A 21,043-nucleotide genomic window follows, 5' to 3' on the forward strand; every position below is an offset into this window, starting at 1 on the left:
ATGACTATCCACAAACTTAACTCTAATTTATGTTCATTTCTGCTTAAAAATAACTCCCATATAATTATCATTCTAATGGATATTGACTTTATTACTAAATACAACAAATGATTTTTTTAATTAAGTAGTACCCAAAGGAACTAGAGAATTCCTACAAATTAATACAATTGTAGCAGTTTAAAAAAAAGTCAAATGCTTTAACCTCCTTATGAAACCAAGTTCTAAAGTAAAGTAATTAGATGTCAAAAATTAAGGAAACGTGATCATGTCACTTGTTAGACGAATTAATGGCAAATATATATGAATTAAAATAATTAATGAAACAGATATCCTCCTAACATAAAAACTCCTTGTTTTCAATTTCACTAGTTTGTTCAGTATACACATTCTTGTACTCAGAAAGAGGACTTTCAAAATTAAAATATACTCAACTTGGTATAATAAAAATATCATCAATGCAGATTGAATATTTTACTACTGCTGTGCAAAATTTTATATAGAAATTATTCCTATATGTCTTACATAATCTATAACCATTATCTTAACATGTAAATTTTGAGTAGTAGTAAATTAGCATGTAAAAATAGGGAGGTATGTGAAACGTGTTTCCCTCAAGAGTGAAAATGCAATCTAAATGTTCCATTGACTGATCATATTTTAGTGATTTTTAAATTAATACAGAGTTGATTATATTTTTACATTGTTATACAGTATTTTGGCAGGGGAGCTCTGTACAACTGTTTAATTATAGCGTTAGATAAGATCACCAAATCTCAATCTTATTGTGTAAAGTAACAGATCCAGCTGGGTTGGTTTGTAAATTCAGTGGATTGGAGACTAACATGATTTGCCACCAAGGTAAGGATTCATGGAGTTATATTCACAGGATATATGCATTACTTGATAGCAGGAGACATTTACAACCCAGAATATAAGATCAGGGCAGTCTCAAGTGACATCACCAGATCATCTGCAGCATCAGCCAACCGACTCAAATGTATATCCTCCACACCACTGCTCCCCTCTTTCTCACTGTTAGCAAACCTACCATTGCCTTTACCAGTATAAGAGAGCATGTCTTCTTTAAAAGCAAGACATATGCTTACTCAAGTGAAAAGCAAATAAAAACCAAGGAACAGAAATCAAAAACTAGATAGAGTACAATTTTCACTAACTTGATATTCAGGTTGTAGAAATAATACTGAAATGTTAAAGGAGAAAGTAACTTCAATTAATTTCAAGAAAAAAGAAAGAAGGAAGAAGGGAGTGAGGGAGGCAGAAAAGAAAGAGGGAGGGAGGAAGGAAGGAAGAGAAAGAAAGACCAGCTAAATATCCCTGAGACTAAATCTTACTTTTAACTGATTTGCACTATAACCAGCAAACTGTGGAGATCTTGAATGTCTTTCTAAAAAATATAATAATAATAATAATAATAATAATAATAATAATAATAATAATAATACAGAGGAAGGGGACTCGCTATTGCCCCATTTTAATTCTTTTCTCATTTACCTACAACTTATGTTTTACTTACAAGCATTTGTTACAGCGAAACTGTTGGCTGTCTCAATGTTGTCCACATGAGGTACCAAATTAAAGGGAGCTTCTGATGCATTGGGGCTGGTGTTATGAAGAAAAATTGCTAATCGAAAAGCAGTGTATTCCTGATCTGTGTTTCGGATGAAGAGACCACCTATTAAAAACAGCAGAAAAAGCACATTCAGTGTCTCCTCTTGTAAATGTTACTATACCCACCCCAAGAACTGTCAAATCCACTGCCATTCACCAAAACATAGAATTAAGGAGACTGCCACATCTTGGGAGACTGCCTTTGTCCCTAAGGTGTGCCCTTAATATTTTAGTCTTTAAGATAGCTCAGCCTTTTCCTGTCCCAATTTGTCATGACCACAGTGACCTCTGAGACAGATCATTTAGTGTGCTTTCCTTTCTCTCTCTTGCCCTCCCCATGATTCTCAGCACACTGCTACAGAAGCCAGCTTCGGGCATTTCTAAGATGCATGCAGGTGTGAAGAAAAGATAATTTGCATTAAAATACAGAAATGAAGGGATGCGGTGACGTGCAGGTTAGAGGGAAATCAGAAAGGAGACATGAACTTTGTTTTTATGCAGCTCTTGGACTCAGCCTAATTAGTTCCGTTTTGTGCACTGTCTACGAGAAATGATGCAGTCTGAGGCTGGGCTTAGCTGGAAGAAATTCAATTGCTGCGTCCCATTAAAAGACAGGAGAGAATAGCAAGAAAAGCCAAAGACGGATAGGGTCCCTGGAAATAGAGTCGAGAGGGAGGATTAAGGGCAAAAGATCCAAGAGGAAAACAAAAGAAGAAAAGGTTCCGGGAAAGGGATCTAACTTTGGAATCCGTTAACTGGTAGCAAGCAAAGACAAGGAGGTGTGGGTGTAAATGCTTTTTTTGCACAGTGTCTTTCTGTAATAGCGAAGGCTGCTGCGTACAGCACGGGAAGAAGGTGGGGGGGGTGTTTTGTTTTGTTTTGTTTAAACAAACTCTATATCCCTTCATGCTTTAGAGAAAGAAATGAAAAGAAATATCAGATACAATGCTACCAAACCCCACGGAGGTGTTTTTTTTTTTTTTTTTTCTCCCAACTTATTGCAATCCTACTTAAGCGACGTGAGCCAAAGGTGGAAACAGGAGTATAGACTGAGGACGGATGGGTGGGCAGCTCTGTGCTGTTCTAACTGAACCTGCACCAAAGAGGCAGTCTTTTTATAAAGGGGAGAAAGGAAGAGGGAAGCACAGGGGAAAGGAGCCGCCGAAGGTTCCCTTAAATTGCTTATCAGTAACTCATTTGACTCACTTTCGGATATCTGCTACAGCCACCCACACGCATACCCCACCGCAGCAGAGCTTACCTATTTGCACGCTGCTCGGAAAGGCTCCCATGGCGAGTCCCCAAAATCCAGAAAATAACAAGACTATCTGTCTGCAGATAATCCTCATCTTCTTTTCTCCTCTCCCTGGCGCGCGCTCTCTTTCTCTCGCACTCTTCCTAAAGGCTGTTCAGAGAGGCATTGAGGACTATGGCGCTAAAATTAAAAACAACCAAAAAAGAAAAAAAAAAAAAAAAAGAGAGAGAGAGGTTTGGGTGCTTTAGGGTTATGACTATTTCCCTTTAGCAATCCATCCCGAGCTGCCAGATTTTTCCCGCAGTCTCCATAGCCCTGGGAGAGGTTTTCTGTCCGGCTGCAAATGTTACACATGCAAAAGATGGTGGTGGAGCGGCTACTGGCTGCTCGCAGGGAGGAGACATGCGCTCTCTCTGTGCCTAGCTCGCACTCGCGCTCGGCCCTCGCTTTCTCACCTACACACACACACTAGCGCCGCGGCCGCCACACGCGCTCCGCTGCTCCTTTCAGCCAACAGCCACCTAAAGCCTACCCCAGCCCGGAGCCTCGCGCCCCCTCCGCGAGCGCGCAGCACTCCCTCCGCACGCCCCTCGCCCACTGCTCGGCAGGCTTCACCCCTTGGGTGCTCACCCGAGCGCCTCAGTCTCTTCGACGCTCCAGAGCCAATCTGGAGACAGGTTTTTCCTTTTCACGACTCCCGCCTCTCTTCTTCCCGCGTTCGCAGTGGGTCCTACTCTGGGGATGGGCACCCCCAGCGTCCCTCTCTTTGCTTTCCAGCGCCTCTGCTTCGCGGCTGCACTTGGCAGGAAATTCACCCGCGGGCCAGGTCCTCAAGCCCCGAACAGGGCCTCGGGGAGTTAGTACTTCCCCGTGCCCCCGTCCCCCTGCCGCATTCTTGCAGGCTCTCGGGGAGGACCGGCTGCCTCCCTCTCCTTCAGCTCAGCCTTTCTCTCAGCCTCGCCCTCTTCTGCCACTGGGCTGCGCGCGGGGGACTCCGGTCCTCGCTGCAAAAATATTTCTCACCAGCAAACAGCCCGGGAATCTGGAGAACCTGAGACGGGAATGGACGAGATGAAGGGACTCAAGAGAGAGAAAGGATGAGAAAAGGGGGCAAAGGGCAGCCTCAGGCAGGTCTAAGAAGCTGGAACCAAGGAGGAAAGAATTGATGGAGGTCAGGCTGGAGAAGAGACACAAAGAGGTCAAACCATTTTAGGAAAGAGAGGAAGGAAGAAAAAGTTAATTTAAATAACAAAGTAGGGTGACGAACGGGGTGGGGAAGAGACCGAGAAGTGAAAACTGAATAGGGGGTCTACTTGTTCTTTGAAAGGCTTGGAACTAGGAGTAGGAAAGGTAATTAAAGAGTTCTCTATCTCTAGTCACCTTTTCAGGAGACACTTTTCCTCTGTGCTAGACACACTTCAGGAGTAGCAAGAACGTAATTCAGGGGCTGATGAAGAATGGGACGGGCAGTGCTTGGAGCAGTGGGCACGAGTTGGTATTTGTGCCTGATAGAAAAATGGGGTATTTTTCATGCACATCTTTTCTTAGCTGGAGCTTCAGAATACTCACTCTACTCCATGTCACTCCAAGAATACTTAAGCACTGCCTTGATGGTGTCAATAGTTGTTTTTTTTTTTTTTTTTTTTTTTTTTTTTTTTTTTTTTTTTTTTTTTTTTTTTTTTTTTTTTTTTTGTGGTATGCGGGCCTCTCACTGTTGTGGCCTCTCCCGTTGCGGAGCACAGGCTCCGGATGCGCAGGCTCAGCAGCCATGGCTCACGGGCCCAGCCGCTCCGCGGCATATGGGATCCTCCCAGACCGGGGCACGAACCCGTATCCCCTGCATCGGCAGGCGGACTCTCAACCACTGCGCCACCAGGGAGGCCCTCAATAGTTGTTTTAAATGGGTAGAAGAAAATTAATTTTTCTAGAAAGTTTTAGAGCTATGGTGTCATTGCCTCTCCAAGGGTCACCTTTAAGACTTCATTTCACTTGGCTGTATTGGATGGAGTCTGTACCACACCCAGAGAGAGTGACTGCAGGAGCAGTGAATGCAAGTTTTCTGATTTCCTCTTTATGGTTTGAGGTCTCCTGACCTAGGTAGTATATCTAATCCCCTAATTCCATTAAGCTGTGAGAGAAAAAGTGTTTTAAATCTTTACAGTTCTTTGGGTGCCATTGGTTGAATCATATTATTTTAGAGTCTGGAAGGCTGGGTCACATCAGCTAAAGCGAATCTTTCGATGAATCATTAGAGGGAGGGATTCTCCTTAAAGGTTAACTATAAGAAATTTTAGAAAGCTTCTGGTATCATACCTTCATATTAGTGTCTTCTACACCTAAAGTACTGTCTTCCATTACATTTTACAAAAGAATATAGTAAGTGCCTATGTTTATCTGATGTAACATTTGGGAAAAGAGGAGAAAGAATTGATCAATGTGGCCCACCTGGTAAAGACTTCTTGAAATATGTACTGCCTTTACTCCTTCAAGTCTCCTTTCATTAGATATCACGAATTGCCTATAGTTGGAGTTTGAGGATGACATTTAATAATCCTCAATTAATCCTCTGTTAAATCCTCAGAGTGCTTTTCTTCAGAGTGCTTCTCTAAGTTCTGAATTTTGCTTTTAAATTCACATCTTTTTGTTGTTGCTGATATTTATCCACTTTTCTGTTACATTTCACAACAGATTGTTATGACAAAAAACATCTTAATTGTGAGTAATTGGATACCACAAATCATACATTTGTCATTTCAGTTTATAAGGCTTTAGTCTTACAAGTCAAGTGGGATTTGAAATGTTTTCCTTTTTGTCTTTTCTATCAATGTAAAAACCAAGCTGTAATAATATTATTCTGTTTCTCTTATAAGAAGACAATAAAATAAGCCACATAAAATTCAAGTTGAATTTAACTGAAATTAACATTTCAAAACCCACCAAATCATTAAATTCATCACCTAGTTGGGCAACTAGTCTAGCTCCCCCTAATGCACAGAGGCAATAATTAACTTTTGTTCTTCTCAAAATTGAAAGGTTTGAGGTTTCAAATAATGTAATGCCACCATCACTATAGGTGCAGGACAAGTTTTATGTTTTTATTTTTTAACAAAATCTAATTTTTTATTTAAATAGAATGGCATTACTTTCATATAGAGTATTAATCAAGGTTAACCAATTCTTAGCTTGTTCACCTAGATATCTTCAGTTGGGAAAAGGAAGTTAGGAGAAAGGGCAAGTTTGCTGGGAAATAGGCTTTTCATCAAATTATTCACACTCAGATAGTTATATATTGAGCACCTACCATGTCTAAGTGCTTGAGATATAGTGGTGAACAAAACAAAATTCTGGCTATTACTGGAAGATTCCTAATATTTGTGAACCCTCACTATTTTGCTAAGGCCTTACATATATCATTTGATCTACAGAAAAATTTAGGTATCATTAAATTGATTAGGAAACCCATCTAAAGGTTAAAATTCTTACATAAATTTATATTCTTAGTAACTGATAAAACCAAGAGCTAAGGATAAAACTCAGGTCTGTCTGATTTCAGAGACCATGTTGTCCTCATTAAAACCTACTGAGTTAATGAGTTCAAGGTGCAAAGAGGGGTCTGGAAGATTAAAAAGTAAACTGGAAGAATCCACAATATTTAGAAAAGTAGTATGGTCTTCAAAGACCTCAGGCTTTTAGAATAAAATAAGTGGGTTCAGATTATAGACCCTAGTGCCTTGGCTACATTAGCATGTATACATTACTTAACCTTTCTATTCTGGTAGAATGTATGTAAATTTTCAGCACAGTTCTGGCACATCATAGGCAGTTCTTGTTAATAAAGAGTTGCCATAAATGTGATCAAGGTTCCAATAGAGGGAGGCACAGAGTACTACATTAGCAAAATAGGAAGTCTAATTCTGATTTTGAGGGAACCCAGGAAGAACTCACAAAGAGAATTTGAACTGAATCTTTATGGGTGTGTTTTATGGATTAGGTAAAGAGAAAAAATATGTGCAATACATCATTGGGCATATGCCTTTCTGTAAGCTACTAGAAGTTTAGTATAACTGGACTTAAGTTTGTGTTAGGGGGAGTGCTGGAAGTAAGGTTGGAAAGCAAAGCAAGGGATGGTTATGACCTGTTCCATTCAGCAGTTTTGTCTGAATCTCATAGACATAGAAAAAAAAAACATTATCAGCAAAGGGGTAAAAAGATCAGATTTTCATTTTAGATCCAAAATCTTGAAATCTGTAGTAAATGCTATACAGTGAGGCTGGAGGCAGGAGGAGAAATTTGAAAGCTGTAGAAATAGTCTAGGTGAAAAATGATTGTGTGAACAAAGCTAATAACAGTCGAATTTACTTGAAGTTGTACTTTTAGGTTTCTATACCACATATACACTAGCAGAATTACAAAAGTTCTATGTACAAAGCTATGTATAACAGTACTATTTATCATAGCAAAACCCCAAACAACCCATATGTTCTTTGAGAGGAGACTACCTTACAAGCTATTGTATATCTAAACAATGGGATTATTCAGTGAAATAGAATTGCCTCTATATACCACTGTGGAGTGATCTCAAGGATATGTTATGTGAGAAAAAGGAAGGTAGAGACAAGTATGTGCACACTAGCATTTATCTAAAAGAAGGAGTATTTTCTCTAGGGACAGAAAATCAGGGTAAAGAGAAAGAAGCAATAAACCTTCCATAGGTACTCAGAGTTGGATTATCTTAATTTATTTAAAAGCAGATAATTCTGGCATTCTCTGTAGTGGGATATCTCCTAAAGACAAAAATAATTGCAAAAACCAACTTACATTGTTTTCACTAATCATATTGTTGATGCTAGTATTGATATTGCCATTCTGAGAATGTTGTGTATATATTGTTGCATAAAACCAATGAATTATTATGCTGGTGTTGTTGGAAAAAGCATCAGAGAAAGGTGATACATGTTTAAGAGGGTAAGTAAAAAACCTGGTAGTTTTGAATTTGAATTGGAAGTTTCAGTATGGATTAATGATTTATTTTATATTTTCAATGAAATATGTATTTTCCAGTTCCATACACTGAAGGCATAGAAATAATGACCAACTTATTAAAAATCAACACTTCTTGTACACATTTTGTGGTATCTAATACTATACCCTACTAAAAGACATTCCAAGTCTAGGGAAATGACTCATTCCAGGTCTATGGAAGGAACTGTACAAAATGCACCTGGAACATTGTGTCGTAACAAAAAGATATGAAGCTATTATAATTACCGAGTTCATGTCAAGAGTTTTCAGCAGTCAACTGGAAGATCTTTCCATTGGCTGAAGGTATGAAAATTTAGATATCGAAAGGAATAATGTTTGCAACATATTATAACACATCACTGTTAAATCCACAGCATCATAGTGATAATTTTGAAAAGAGATAGAAGCCTCATCAATCTCCTTTATGTTAGTTAGGAAACCAAATCATACATTTTTTAACATAAACTTTTCATTTTGGCATATTTGATTTACAGAATAGTTGGAGAGATACTACAGAGAGTTTCCCTATACCCCTCACCTAGTTTCAGATTTCTTTAGTGTTACCTTACATTACTCTGGCACATTTACCAAAATTAAGAAACCGACACTAGCATGTTACTGTTAACTAAACTCCAGACTTTATTTGGATTTTATCAGTTTTTCATTAGTGTTTTATTCTGTTCCAGAATCCAATTCAGAATACTTCATTTCATTTAGTTGTCATATCTCTTTGGGTCTCTTCTATTCTGCAACAGTTTTGTCATCTTTGTTTTTCATGACCTTGACAGTTGGATGAGTACTAATCAGGAGTTTTGTAGAAAGTCCCCCAGTTTGGATTTGTCTGATGCGTTTCTCATGCTAACTGAGGTTTTGGATTTTTGGTAAGAATACCATAGAGTGTCATATCATACCAGGGGTTCCATGGTATTCCCATTGACATCACTAGTGATAACCTTCATCAACTGGTAAAAGTGTATTTGCAAGGTTTCTCCACTGTAAAGTTACAAATTTCCATTCCATAATCTATTCCATAGAAGTGAGTCAAGAAGTATGGCTCACTCTCTAGGGTGAGAGAATATGTACATATATTACTTGGAATTCTGTAAGGAAGACCTGTCTCTTCTTCCCTCATTTTTAAAATTTAATCATTTGTTTATATCAGTGTGGTTTTATATTTATTTTATACTTTGGGTTATAATCCAATGTTAAATTATTTACTAATTATTTTGTTGCTTAAATTACTCCAGCTTTGGACGTTTGGAGCTACAATTATTCCCCCATCCTTTTGTTTTTTGAACACTTCCATGCTTATTGTAATTACAAGATAATCCAGGATCATCTTGTACATTTTCTGTTGTAGCCTTAGTATGGTACATTTCTTCAAGGAGTCCTGTTTGTTCTTATTGGAAGATGATACTTAAAACCCAAAATCTGGACAGTGGGTTTGCTCATTGTTACTGGGTTGTCATTGTTTCCAGGTTTTCATGTAAGATAGAGCTTGTACACTAACCTATGTATACATACATATCAAAAATTATTTCTCTAGCTACCCATCTATATATGTATTAAGCTAAATATGAGTTCATACTGATTTCTCCACCTCAAATGCAGCACTGATGAGTTCGTTCTAGCTTCCTTTCTTCCTTATCTTGCTTAGATATCAAAAGAAATGATATCTGCCATATATTATAACATATAACTATTAAATCTATGACATTATAATGATGAGTTTAAAAAGACAACAGTCTCACCAGTCTCCTTTATATAATGCTAGGAAAGCAACTCATAATTTCTCTCCAACTATGAGAAACCTGTTTCCAACAATCAAGTAAAATACATTTACTTATGATATAAGCCTAAATTTAAGTTTTACAAAACAATTTAATTTTTATACCATATTTTTGTTTTAATCCACTGGTGATTACTGAAAACCCATGTATACTATTGTTGATTATCTGTATGCCTGGAACACACTGAATTCTATAGACATTAATATGAATGGATGACATTGTTTATGACATTCTGTCCTATAAGAGGCAGGTGCATTATCCAGACTAAGAAAAGCAATTTAATAAATTTATTTATGTATTTATTAGCTAAATCATTTCTTGACAGGGCCTAGATTTTTCAATATGTATGTATTTTTCCCCAACTAAACTGATAATTTTTGAATTTCATATAGTTTGATGCAATCACTTTCCAGCAATAGGAACAATACCCTAGTGCCTCATAGAGTGCATTGCTGTACCTTTTAATCTATCTGTTAAACTTGAAATCAGCACACTAATCTTGCCCTATAGAAGTTGCTTGATTAATCTTTTTCCCATCTACCTACCTCACATGGTCTCTCCATGAAACTGATTGACATTGTGCATGATTTAAATGCTGATAAGTTATCTCTCTTTCAAAACCACAGAATCCTTATTACACCAAAAAAAAAAAACCATTACTTTCCTTGTTTTACGTTCCTCATTCCTCTCTGGAGTCACTGCAATTGAAAGGGGCCACCAAGTAAGACTAATTCACTCATTCATTCACCATTTATTTTTAGAACATTTACTATGGATCATGGTATCATGAAGGGATGAAAAAGTGTTTTAGCCTTTATGGCATTTGTTCCTTAAAATTAAAAGACCCCAAATACAGACACATATACATAAACACACATATCCAAGTGAGTACAAAAAAATATGTTGTAAACCTTACATTAGTGGTAGAAACCTGTTGTGATTGATCTCCTTCAAGGCAAGAATTATGTTGTATTAAACATGAATCTACCCGTACAGCAGCACTAACTCCTCATCTTAATACCTATTCAAGGATAGGAATAGCCAAGTAAAGTATCATGGGAAAGTTAGTATTTGAGCATGATTATAAAAAACTGGAAGGTTATCATTTGTTGAGAAATGGAGGAGCATTCCAGACAGAAGAAAGAAGTGGGTGCTCATTAGGAGCAATGAGTAGCCCAGAGATGGGAATCATTATGGGGATTAATAGCCAGTAGGACTCAGGAGTTTAATAAACCCAGACTCTGAAGAGCTTGGCATATGTAGACATGAAATAAATATTTTGTAAACAAATTGGAAAATGATACAAAATGGGGTGTTGAGACATACATTTCTCCTTGACCTTGTTTATTAACAAATACTATTGTATTTCTTTTAATAATGGAGTCATGGATTGTTTGTTTAACTTGATTCATATACAGGCAGTTGATGGAGAATTGATGAAATTACTTTGATAATCAAACTCCTCCAAAATGATATTTCAGATTTAAAAATTGAATATTATATTGTGTTTTACACTTTAAACAACTGCATTGAACACATTCACAAATTATGTGTTTAGTATTTTAAAATTTAATTTGACTTTGGACAGTTTAATTGCGATGGCTATAATTGTTCTTTATTAGGCAACTACAATGATTTAAGAATGTAATTTTTAGTTCTTAAAACAATCTTTCAATTTAGTTACTACTAGCCTTGTTTTAGAGATGAGAAGATTAAAGCATAGAATGTTTAAGTAAGAAGCCCGATGTCACATAGCTAGTAATGGTACAGCAGGATTCAAAGAAATATCCAGTTCCATAAATATCACATATATTTATAAGAAAAGCCAAGTGTTTTGTTTGCACCTATTGTCATGACTCTGACTTAAGCTGAAGCTTATGCATAATTAATGAAAGAAAAATTATGTACTTTCTAATATTGTAGAAATATTAGTACTGAGTAAGTCATTTAACACAAATGTCATGGTAGCAAAGTTAGATCAATAATAATAATTTCTTCCAGTTTAACAAATATAAATATTTGATTGGTTAGGAAGGAAAAAAATCTAAATAAAGGGAAATAAGCATACTCACTCTAGTTATATAACCATCTGGTACTTGAAACAACTCAAATGGTTGATCTATAATAGAGTTACCCTCTCCCTATTATAAATCATATACATCCCAGTTTATTACATTTAAGTTCTAAACATTTTTCTGATTCCATTTTTTTTCTTCCCCTTTTTATCACCTAAGAAAATGTGAGTTGTATGTATTTAGTCACACCATATCCAACTTCTTTCCCTTGAAAATATCCTTGGCTGTGACTGAATACATTTTGCATAGCATTTTTAACAAAAATAACATGGAGCCATACTGACTTCACTTTTAAGATGATTCTACTCACAAACTTGTCTGGTTTCCTGAATGTTCAAAACAGTCTTGTGCAAAATGTTTGTCAGCCAATATACTTCTTAGTCCAATGGAGAGATTATAGATAAGCTATTTATGAAAGTGATCAATTACTGCTATCCCCAGATAAACTCTTAAAATCTGATTATTCCAATATCTTTATTAGAAGAATACAAAAATTTATTTTTATAAAGTATACATACATATATGTAATAGAATATTGCATGTAAATCAGATGTACATCAAAGAAAATATTACTAGTGGTTGTTTGGAGAATGTGGGATCATAGGTATTTTAATTTTCTTTTACATACTTTACGTACTTTCAAAATTTTCTAAATTGGTCTGTATTGCATTTATTTTTATTTATTTATTGAGGTGTAGTTGATTTACAATATTATATCAGTTTCAGTTATACAACATGGTGATTCAATATTTTTGAAGATTTAACTCCATTTAAAATTTTATAAAATATTGATTAGATTCCCAGTGTTGTACAATATATCCTTGTGCCTTATTTATTTTATACCTACTAATTTGTACCGCTTAAGTCCCTACCCTTATCTTGCCCCCTCCCCCCTTCCCTCTCCCCACTTCCCACTGGTAACCACTAGATTTTTCTCTATATCTGTGAGTCTTTTTTTCTTTTGTTAAATCCATTTGTTTGTTTTAATTTTTAGATTCAACATATAAGTCATAACATACAGTATTTGTCTTTCTCTGTCTGACTTATTTCACTCAGCTTAATACCTTTTAGGTCCATCCATGTTGTTGCAAATGGCAAATTTTCATTCTTTTTTAAAGCTGAGTAATAGTCCATTGCATATATATATATATATATATATATATATATATATATATATATACCATGTTGTTTTGATTACTGTAGCTTTGTAGTATAGTCTGAAGTCAGAGAGCACGATACCTACAGCTCTGTTCTTTCTTAAGATTGCTTTGGTTATTCAGGGTCTTTTGTGTTCCCATACAAATTTTAGATTTACTTGTTCTAGTTCTGTGAAAAATGCCATTGGTATTTTGATAGGCAGTGCATTGATTTGTAAATTGCCTTGGGTAGTATGGTCATTTTAACAATATTAATTCTTCCAATCCATGAACATGCTGTATCTTTCCATCTGTTTGTGTCATCTTCAATTTCTTTTGTCAGTGCCCTATAGTTTTCTGAGTAAAGTTCTTCTACCTCCTTAGATTAATTCCTATATATTTTATTCTTTTAATGTAATTATAAATGGGATTGCATTCTATTTTTGATACTTTGTTGTGTAGAAATGTAACAGATTTCTGTATATTTTGTATCCATTCTTAGATTGTTTATTCTATATGCATAAAGAAAGCTAGAACATAGGTAAGATAGATGGTAGGCAAAGGAACCACATGGCATCAACAGCTATATTATGAAATACTTTTAATATTGTGTACAGATAATAGTGGTATCCAAATTTTTCTGCATCCTTCTATCAATAAAAAAATGAGCATACATTCTAATGTATCTTTAGAGGTATTTATAAATAATTTGCATTTATTATCACCCTAACATATATTTGAACATTAATTTAGTATATTATTGGTTTATATTTGGACATTAAACCAATTGGTGGAGAAAAGTGGCTGTGTTTCCTTTGTAATTGGAAGAAATAAAATGTATATAATGAAATGAACCAAATACTTCTAGAACAAGAATAAAAGCATGCATAATATCTTGGTTGGAGTAGAATCCATATCAAATAAGTGAAATCCCTGGTAAGACAGAGAAGGAACATATCAAATCGGTAGAGAAACTTGAGTATCAGACAGGCTATAAAAATGTGTTGAAGAGTGATTATATGTTTTCTAATGGCAGACTTATGTTCATTCTTAGGTAAAACATGAAAATACGGACATTAAAAGGTAGTAAATAAAGAATATTTCAGTTTCATTTTATTTCCATAAGTGGAAAATCTTTTGATTTTTCCCTAAAATATTGTTTTTATAATTTGTTAATAAAATCTAATAACATCATGTTTTTTGTTTTACAGTATGTTTTTAGTTATTAATAGTTTGTGAGAGAGAAGTGTGATCAAATGTGCTTCATTAGCTTTGCTTTAATTCTTTATGATACAGACATTTGAAGATCTGGTTATAATTTTGGTTTGTGTTAGTACTGGTTTTAATGGCTATCAAAGTTGAAAATGCACCATAAAGATATACAGATTCAAATGGAACAAGTTTACTGTATTGCACTATCCAGTCACCATATTTATTTTTCAATCCAACCCACTAATCATTCAAACTCTATGTGTTGAAACCTTGTATTCAATTATTAATTATTATTATTATTTTATGAGAACTCTTAGGATTTATCCTTTTAACAACTTTGACATACAACATAGAGCAGTGTTAATTATACTTATCATGTTGTACATTATGTTCCTAGTACTTATTTATCTTGAAACTGGAAGCTTGTACTTTTTGTTGCCTTCATTCAGCTCCCCCTTCCCTTAAACCCCTCCTCTCTGGTAACCACAAATCTGATCTTATTCTATGAGTTTGTTTGCTTGTTTGTTTTTGCAGTATAATTGACCGACAAAACTATGTCAGTTCCTGGTACATAATACAGTGACTTGATATTTCTATACATTTCAAAATGACCATCTAGTTATGATAAGCCTAGTCATGAACTGTCACCATACAAAGATATTACATGATTATTGACTGTATTCTTTATGCTGTACATTTTATAACCATGGCTCATCTATTTTGCAATTGAAAGTTTGTACCTCTTAAACTTCCTCACCTATTTATTTCCTCTCCCCTTTCCCCTCCCTTTTGGTTGAGAACAAACCATCTGTTTGTTCTATGTATCTGTGAGTCTGTCTCTGCTTTGTTACATTTTTTCCATAGTATTGTTTTTAAGATTTCACATATAAGTGAAATATTTAGTGCTTGTCTTTCTCTGTCTGAATTATTTCACTAAACATAATACCCTCTGGGACCATCCATGTTGTTGAAAATGTTAAGATTTCATTCTTTATTTTATGGCTAAGTAGTATTCCATTGTGTGTGTGTCTGTGTGTGTGTGTATAAAATTTTATACATATATAACAGCATATATATATATATATATATATATATATATATATATATATATATATATAACATCTTATTTACCTATTCATCTATTGATGGGCACTTAGGTTGCCTCTGTATCTTGGCTATTGTAAATAATGTTGCAATGAACCTAAAGATTAATGTATCTTTTTGAACTAGTGTTTTAGTTTTCTTTGGATAAATACTGAGGAGTACAATTGCTGGATCTTATGGTAGTTTTATTTTTAACATTTTGCATAATCTCAATACTGTTTTACATAGTGGCTGCACCAATATACATTCCTACCAACAGTGCACTAGGGTAGCATTTTCTCCACATCCTAGCTGACACCAGGTGTTTGTGGTCTTTTTGATAATAGAAGTTCTGCCAAGTGTGAGGTGATATATCTCATTGTGGTTTTGATTTGCATTTCAATTATGATTAGTGATGTTGACTGTCTTTTCATATGCCTCTTGGCCATCTGTATGTCTTATTTTGAACAATGTCTGTTAAGGTCTTCTGCCTATATTTTAATAGGATTTTTTTTCCATGTTGTGTTGTATGAGTGATTTGTATAGTTTGGATATTAACCCCTCATGGGATATATTGTTTGCAAATATCTTTTCCCATTCAGTAGGTGGCCTTTCCTTTCTGTTGACAGTTTTTCTTCTCTACAAAACTTTTTTAAATTGATGTAGTCTCATTTGTTTATTTTTGTTTTGTTTCCATTGCCTGGAGAGACACATCCAAAAATATTAATAAGGCCACTATAAAGAAGTGTACTGCCTATGTTTTCTTCTAGAACTTTTATGTTTTCAGGTCTTATATTTAAGTCTTTAATCCATTTTGAATGGACTTGTGTGCATGGTGTCAGAGAGTACTCCACTTAGATTGTTTTGCATGTAGTTGTCCAGTTTTTCCAGCAACATTTATTGAAGAGGCTGTCTTTCCCTGTTGTATATTCTTGCCTCCTTTGACATAGATTAATTGCCGACACAATTGTGCATTCATTTCTGGGCTCCTGTTCCATTGATCTATGGGCCCATTTTTGTGCAAGTATCATATTATTTTTATTATTGCAGCTTTGTAGTATAGTTTGAAATCAGGGAGCATGATATCTCCATCATTGTTCTTTGTTCTCAAGATTGTTTTGGCTATTCAGGATCTTATGTGTTTCCATACAAACTCTAGAAGTATTTGTTCTAGTTCTGTGAAAAATGTAATTGGTATTTTGATATGGACTGCATTAAATCTGTAGATTGCCTTGGGAAGTATGGTGGTTTTTAAAAATACTGATTGTTCCAATCCAGGAGCACAGTATATCTTTCCATCTGTTTCTGTCATTTTCAATTTCTTTTGTCAATGTTAAAGTTTTCTGAGTGCAGGTCTTTTACCTTCTAAGGGAGATTTATTCCCAGTTATTTTATTCTTTTTGATATGATTGTAAATGAGATTTTTCTCTTAATTTCTCTTACTGATACTGTGTTGTTAGTGTATAGAAATGCAGTAGATATATTAATTTTGAATACTAAAACTTTACTGAATTCATTGATAAGTCCTAAGAACTTTTGGGTGATGTCTTTGGGATTTCCTATGATGTATAGTATTATGTCACGTGCAAAAAGTGATAGTTCTACTCCTTCCTTTCCAATTTACAGTGTTTTTATTTCTTTCTCTTTTCTGATTGCTAAGGCTAGGACTTTCAAAACTATGTTGAATAAATGTGGCAAGAGTTGGCATCCTTGTTTTACTCCTGATCTAATAGGAAAGTTTTCAGCTTTTCACTGTCAAATATGATAGCTGTGTGTGTCATATATGGCCTTTATTATGTTGAGGTATGTTCCCTCTGTACTCACCTTGTTGAGTTTTTATCAGAAATGAATGCTGAATTTTGTCAAAAGCTGTTTTTGGCATCAGTTTGAGATTATCATAAGATTTGTCTTTTTTAAAAAAATTATTGGAGTATAGTTAATTAAGAATGTAGTTAGTTTCTGCTGTACAGCAAACTGAATCATGTATACATATACATATATTCACTCTTTTTTCAATTCTTTGCCCAAATATGTCATACAGAGTACTGAGAAGAGTTCCATGTGCTAAACAGTAGATCCTTATTAGTTATCTCTTTTATATATGGTAGCGTGTATATGTCAATCCCAATCACCTAATGTATCCCTCCCTACCCACCCCCACTTTCCCCCTGGTAACCATAAGTTTGTTTTCTACAGCTCTGTTTTGTAAATAAGTTCATTTGTACCATTTTTTTTAAGATTCCACATATAAGCAATGTCATATGATATTTTTTTTCTTTGTCAGACTTACTATACTCAGTATGACAATCACTAGGTCCATCTATGTTACTGCAAAATACATTATTTCATTCTTTTTTATTGCTGAGTAATATTCTATTATATGTATGTATCACATCTTCTTTATCAACTCATCTGTTGATGGACATTTAGGTTGCTTCCATGTCCTGGCTATTGTAAATAGTTCTGCAATGACAACTGGGGTGTATGCATCATCTTGAATTATGGTTTTCTCTGTATATATGCCCAGTAGTGGTATTGTTTGGTCATATGGTAGTTTATTTTTAGTTTTTTAAGGAACCTCCATCCTGTTCTCCATAGTGGCTGTATCAGTTTACATTCTCACCAACAGTGCAAGAGGGTTCCATTTTCTCCACACCCTCTCCAAAATTTATTTATTGTTTGTAGATTTTTCCATGATGGCCATTCTGACTGGTGTGAGGTGATACCTCTTTGTAGTTTTGATTTGCTTGTCTCTAATAATTAGTGATGTTGAGCACATTTTCATATGCCTCTTGGCCATCTGAATGTCTTCTTCGGAGAAATGTCTATTTAGGTCTTTTGCCCATTTTTTTGACTGGTTTATTATTATTATTATTTTTTGATATTGAGCTGCATGAGCTGTTTGTATATTTTGGAGATTAATCCCTTGTCCATTGCATTGTTTGCAAGTATTTTCTCCTATTCTGAGAGTTGTCTTTTCATTTTGTTTATGGTTTCTTTTGCTGTGCAAAAGCTTTTAAGTTTAATTAGGTCCCATTTGTTCATTTTTATTTCCCTTTTCATTACTCTAGGAGGTAGATCAAAAAAGATCTTGTGGCAATTTATGTCAGAGAGTGTTCTGCCTATGTTTTCTTCTAAAGGTTTTACGGTACCAGACCTTACATTTAGGTCTTTAATACATTTTGAGTTTGTTTTTGTGTATCATGTTAGGAGTGTTCTAACTTCATTCTTTTACATATAACTGTCCAGTTTTCCCAGCAACACTTATTGAAGAGGCTGTCTTTTCTCCATTGTATGTTCTTGCCTCCTTTGTAATAGATAAGGTAACTATAGGTGTTTGGGTTTATCTTTTGACTTTCTGTCCTGTTCCATTGATCTATATTTCTGTTTTTGTGCCAGTATCATAGAGTTTTGATTAGTGTAGCTTTGTAGTATAGTTTGAAGTCAGGAAATCTGATTTCTCTAGTCCGATTTTCTTTCCCAAGATTATTTCGGCTATTCTGCATCTTTTGTGTTTCCATACAAATTGTAAAAATATTTGTTCTAATTCTGTGAAAAATGCCATTGGTAATTTGATAGGGATTGCAATGAATCCGTAGATTATTTTGTGTAGTATAGTCATTTTGACAATATTAAGTGTTCCTATCTGAGAACATGGTATATCTCTCCATCTGTTTGTGTCATTTTTTATTTCTTTCATCAGTATCTTATAGTTTTCTGAGTACAGGTCTTTTGCTGCCTTAGGTAGGTTTATTCTTATTTATTTTATTCTTTTTGTTGTGATGGTAAATGAGATTGTTTTCTTAATTTCACTTTCTGGTCTTTCATTGTTAGTGTATAGGAATGCAAGAGATTTCTGTGTAATAATTTGGTATCCTACAAATTTTCCAAATTCATTGTTGAGCTCCAATAGTTTTCTGGTAGCATCTTTAGGATTTTCTATGTATAGTATCATGTTATCTGCAAAGACTGACAGTTGTACTTCTTCTTTTCCAGTTTGGATTCCTTTTCTTTCCTCTCTTCTCTAATTGTCATGGCTAAGAATTCTGAAGCTATGTTGAATAAAAGTGGCAAGAAGGGATATCCTTTTCTCTTTGCTGATCTTAGAGGAAGCCCTTTCAGGTTTTGCCATTGAGAATAAGGTTTGCTATGGGTTTGTCATATATGGCCCTTATTATGTTGAGGTATGTTCCCTCTATGTCAACCTTCTGGAGAGTTTTTATCATAAATGGGTGTTGAATTTTGTCAAAAGCTTTTCCTGCATCTATTGAGATGGTCATATGGTTTTTATTTTTCAGTTGGTTTATGTGGTGTATCACATTGATTGATTTACATATATTGAATAAGTCTTGCATCCCTGGGATAAATCCTACTTGATCATGGTGTATGATCCTTTTAATGTGTTGCTGGATTCAGTTTGCTAGTATTTTTTGGAGGATATTTGTGTCTATGTTCATCAGTGATATTGGTCTGTAATTTTTTTTGTGTGGTATCTTTGTCTGGTTTTGTTATTAGGATGATGTTGGTCTTGTATAATGAGCTATAGAGTGATTCTTCCTCTGAAACTTTTTGTAGTAGTTTGAGAAGTATAGGTGTTAACTCTTCCCTAAAATGTTGACAGGAGTCACCTGTGAAGCCATCTGGTCCTAGACTTTTGTTTGTTGAAATTTTCTTAATCACAGTTTCAATTTCAGTTGATGTGGTTGGTCTGTTTATATGTTGTATTTCTTTCTGATTCAGTCTTGGATGGTTGTACCATTCTAAGAATTTGTCCATTTCTTCTATGTTGTCCACTTTATTGACATATAGTTGCTTGTAGCAGTATCTTATGATCCTTTGTATTATTGTGGTGTCAGTTGTAACTTCTCCTTTTTCATTTCTAATTTTATTGATTTGAGTCCTCTCCCATTTCTTCTTGATGCATCTGGCTATAAGTTTGTCCGTTTTGTTTATCTTCTCAGAGAATAAGTTTTTAGTTCCATTGATCTTTGCTATTGTTTTCTTCATCTCTACTTTATTTCTTCTCTGATCTTCATGGTTTCTTTCCTTCTGCTAACTTTGAGTTTCTTTGTGCTTCTTTCTCTAGCTGCTTTAGGTGTAAGGTGAGGTTAGTTATTTGAGTGTTTTCTTGTTTCCTGGGGTAAGATTGTATTGCTATAAAATTCCCTCTTAGAACTGCTTTTGCTGTGTCCCATAGGATTTTATCATCGGGTTTTCATTGCCATTTGTTTCTAAGTTTTGGGGTTTTTTTTTTCCTCTTTGATTTCTTCAGTGATCCATTGGTTTTTTAGTAACATATTGTTTAGCCTCCACATGTTTGTGTTTTTTACAGTTTTTCCTATAATTGATTTCTAATGTTATAACGTTGTGGTCAGAAAAGATGCTTGATATGATTTCAATTTTCTTAAATTTACAGAGGCTTGATTTGTGACCCAAGATGTGATCTATCCTGGAAAATGTTCTGTGTGCAGTTGAGAAGAAATTATATTCTTCTGCTTTTGGAAGGAATGTCTCATAAGTATCCATTAAGTCTATTTGGTCTATTGTGTCATTTAAAGCTTGTGATTTCTCATTGATTCCTGTCTGGATGATCTGTTCATTGGTGTCAGTGGGATATTAAAGTCCCCCACTATTATTGTGTTACTGTAAATTTCCTCTTTTTGGTGGTTAGCATTTGCCTTATATGTTGAGGTGCTCCTATGTTGTGTGCATATATATTTACAATTGTTATTTCTTCTTCATGGATTGATCCCTTGATCATTATGTAGTGTTCTTCCTTGCCTCTTGTAACAGTCTTTATTTTAAAGTCTATTTTGTCTGATGAGTATTGCTACTCCACCT

The 21,043-nt window shown here is 34.9% G+C and overlaps 1 protein-coding gene across 3 annotated transcripts in view; it reads right to left on the reverse strand.

Moving 5' to 3' along the window:
* Positions 1–2,978, reverse strand: part of GRIA4 (glutamate ionotropic receptor AMPA type subunit 4) — a gene marked incomplete at both ends in the record, with an annotated part of 489,699 nt that extends 486,721 nt beyond the window's left edge. For all 3 annotated transcript variants that reach the window (XM_079708692.1, XM_079708693.1, XM_079708694.1), the window contains 2 exons: positions 1,535–1,693; positions 2,891–2,978. In XM_079708692.1, the coding sequence (XP_079564818.1) occupies positions 1,535–1,693; positions 2,891–2,978 (247 nt within the window). The remainder of the gene's footprint in view (positions 1–1,534; positions 1,694–2,890) is intronic.
* Between the last annotated feature and the right edge of the window lie 18,065 nt (positions 2,979–21,043).

This window comes from Hyperoodon ampullatus (genome assembly GCF_949752795.1).
Source record: "Hyperoodon ampullatus genome assembly, chromosome: 7".
Lineage (NCBI taxonomy): Eukaryota > Metazoa > Chordata > Mammalia > Artiodactyla > Ziphiidae > Hyperoodon > Hyperoodon ampullatus.